The following is a 2,500-nucleotide window of genomic DNA, read 5'->3' on the forward strand; positions in this document are numbered from 1 at the left end:
AGGAGGAGAGGAGACGCCGAGAGAGAGAGGGAGCGAAAGGGAAGTGCAACGACAGGGAGAGAGAAAGGCAGATCAAGGGAGGCACAGAGATAACAAGGAATAAAGGGAGAGAAAGAAGGCGAGAAGACACCAAGGGGGGGAAAGAAAGGGAGGTCAAGGGAGGCACAGAGATAACGAGGAATAAAGGGAAAGCAAATGAGTCAATGACAGAAAATAGAAGCGAAAATAAAGTAAATACAAACGAGACAATTGGACAACAAGAAAGATAGAGAGAGCAAGAGAGGCAACAAAATAAAAATAAAAGAAAATATGAAAAGAAAGAAAAAGAAAAAAAACAGAAAGCGCAAGAGGCAGCAAGGAAGAAAGGGGACGCAAAGGAACCACAAAGGGAGAAAGTAGGAAATACGCGAGAAAAGCTGCGAGAGGCTGACATGGATTTGTAATCTGGATTGCGGATTACAGTGGAAGGCTGCCAGAAGGATGCCACAGACAGGAGGGAAGGAAGGAGGGTTATGAAGAAATGTGAAAATTAGCTCCGCCAAGGGGGTTATGTTTTTAGTAGCGTTTGTTTGTTTGTTCGTTGGTTAGCAGGATACTCAACAAATGACATTTTTAGAAGTGCTTCTTAGCCCAGCTTAGATGCCATTAAATTTTGGTGGCGATCCGGATCGTGATCTGGATCCAGGAATGTTTTAAATGATTGCATCAGTTACCCTACTGCCTTGGGTGAAGGACCATGGTAGGCGTGGTTTCATAAAGTGAGGAGTCATTATGAGAAAAAAATAAGACATAATAGACTGCGACAATACAAGTAGTCGCTAGCATTCAAGGCAACCAATTTAAGTCGCTCGATAAGAAGAAATGACGGATGTGAGAGAACATTACCCTTGGGATATTTGAGGGATTTGTGACTGTGATGCTTTGGCATGGTTAGCCGCCGATAAGTGACCCGGTTATGAGAGTTCCTTGTAAGGCAAGGGACGGAGACTAGGACTCAGATGGAACGCTGTGATAGTCTAGCGTGGCTTTTTACTCGGTTAAGAGAGTAAGAGGTGCGATGCAAGATTAAATCGAGGGACAGATCATAGCAGCCTGGAACTGGAAAGTTACTTTATCCTTAATTTTATTGCTGGGCATGATTCACTTCATATCTAAAATCTATATAGAGTTAAAAGTATATGCGTTTATACGACGAAGAGACACATTAAAATTATGATACAGACAAGGGGATATGGGAGGACCTACACGACGTTTTAAAAATCAGGTTTTGGCAAGTGACCAAAGCCTAGAATACTGTCTATTACGGGTTACACAGCGAGACCAGGAGAAATCTGAACGTGTTATTCCGGTCCGTTGGTAAAAAGGGCTGATGTGTGTTGTAACGAGGTGGGGTGTAAAGTATGCTGGGATGTATGTAGTGCGCTGTGTAGTGTGGTAGTATGTTGGAGTTGTGGCAGAGCGCGTAGTTCACAGTGTAGCAAAACGCTGAAGTGTGACATACTAGGGGAGTGTGTTAGAGCAGCCAAGTGTAGTAGTGTAACGGAGCACGAGAGAATGGTGGAGTGTGGTAAATTGTGAATGAATGTTATATTGTATTGTAGTGTGGAGTGCCTTAGTGTAGTGAATAGTGGGCTATAGTAGAGTAAAGATGTTGAATGTGGAGATAATCAGTAAAATAGCTGAATATGGTAGTGATTATATATATATATATATATATATATATATATATATATATATATATATATATATATATGTATATATATATATATATATATATATATATATATATATATATATATATATATATATATATATATATATATATATTTTCTATACCATTAAGCACTTCCCATAAATCACTACCGCATCCTCCAGTCACATATCACAAGAGCTTCCACGACCTGAACCCGCGACCGAATGGCACGGCCGCGCGACCTCTCCATCGGTGGCTCGACCCAAGCGCAAGACGAGCGCTTCTGCCCGGCGGGTCAACTGGGTCTGAGATCTTATACTTGAATTGAATATCCGATAAATGCACGTTTTTCTATTCATCCTTTTTCGATGTTTTTAATGGTTTTATTCAATGATTAGTTTGGGATGTGAGCCTTTTACAGACAAGTTATACTTTATACTAGCATATACATATATATATATATATATATATATATATATATATATATATATATATATATATATATATATATATTTATTTATTTATTTATATATTTATTCATTTATTTATATATCAATTCGTTCATAGGCAGCAAGGAGAGGCCGCTCGGAGGACGCACCGAGGAGTCGAGGCCGAGCGTGAGCAGCATCATGAAGAAGATGATGGCCCAGAAGGTGGATCCGGGCATCGTGGCGATGGCCTCGGGGTACACCACGAACACGAGTCCGGGTCCCTGGTCGGCGACTTCGTTGATCGGCTTCCCGCTCTTGTGGCTCATGTAGCCCAGCACGGAGAAGATGACGAAGCCGGAGACGAAGCTCGTGACGC

At 41.2% G+C, this 2,500-nt stretch overlaps 1 protein-coding gene across 1 annotated transcript in view; it reads right to left on the bottom strand.

Moving 5' to 3' along the window:
* Positions 1–2,500, bottom strand: part of DAT (Sodium-dependent dopamine transporter) — a 72,376-nt gene that overhangs the window by 11,354 nt on the left and 58,522 nt on the right. The window contains exon 7 of the mRNA XM_070137779.1: positions 2,292–2,500. This exon is cut by the window's right edge and continues 29 nt beyond it. Within this exon, the coding sequence (XP_069993880.1) occupies positions 2,292–2,500 (209 nt within the window). The remainder of the gene's footprint in view (positions 1–2,291) is intronic.

This window comes from Penaeus vannamei, chromosome 23, assembly GCF_042767895.1.
Source record: "Penaeus vannamei isolate JL-2024 chromosome 23, ASM4276789v1, whole genome shotgun sequence".
NCBI classification, from domain to species: Eukaryota; Metazoa; Arthropoda; class Malacostraca; order Decapoda; family Penaeidae; genus Penaeus; species Penaeus vannamei.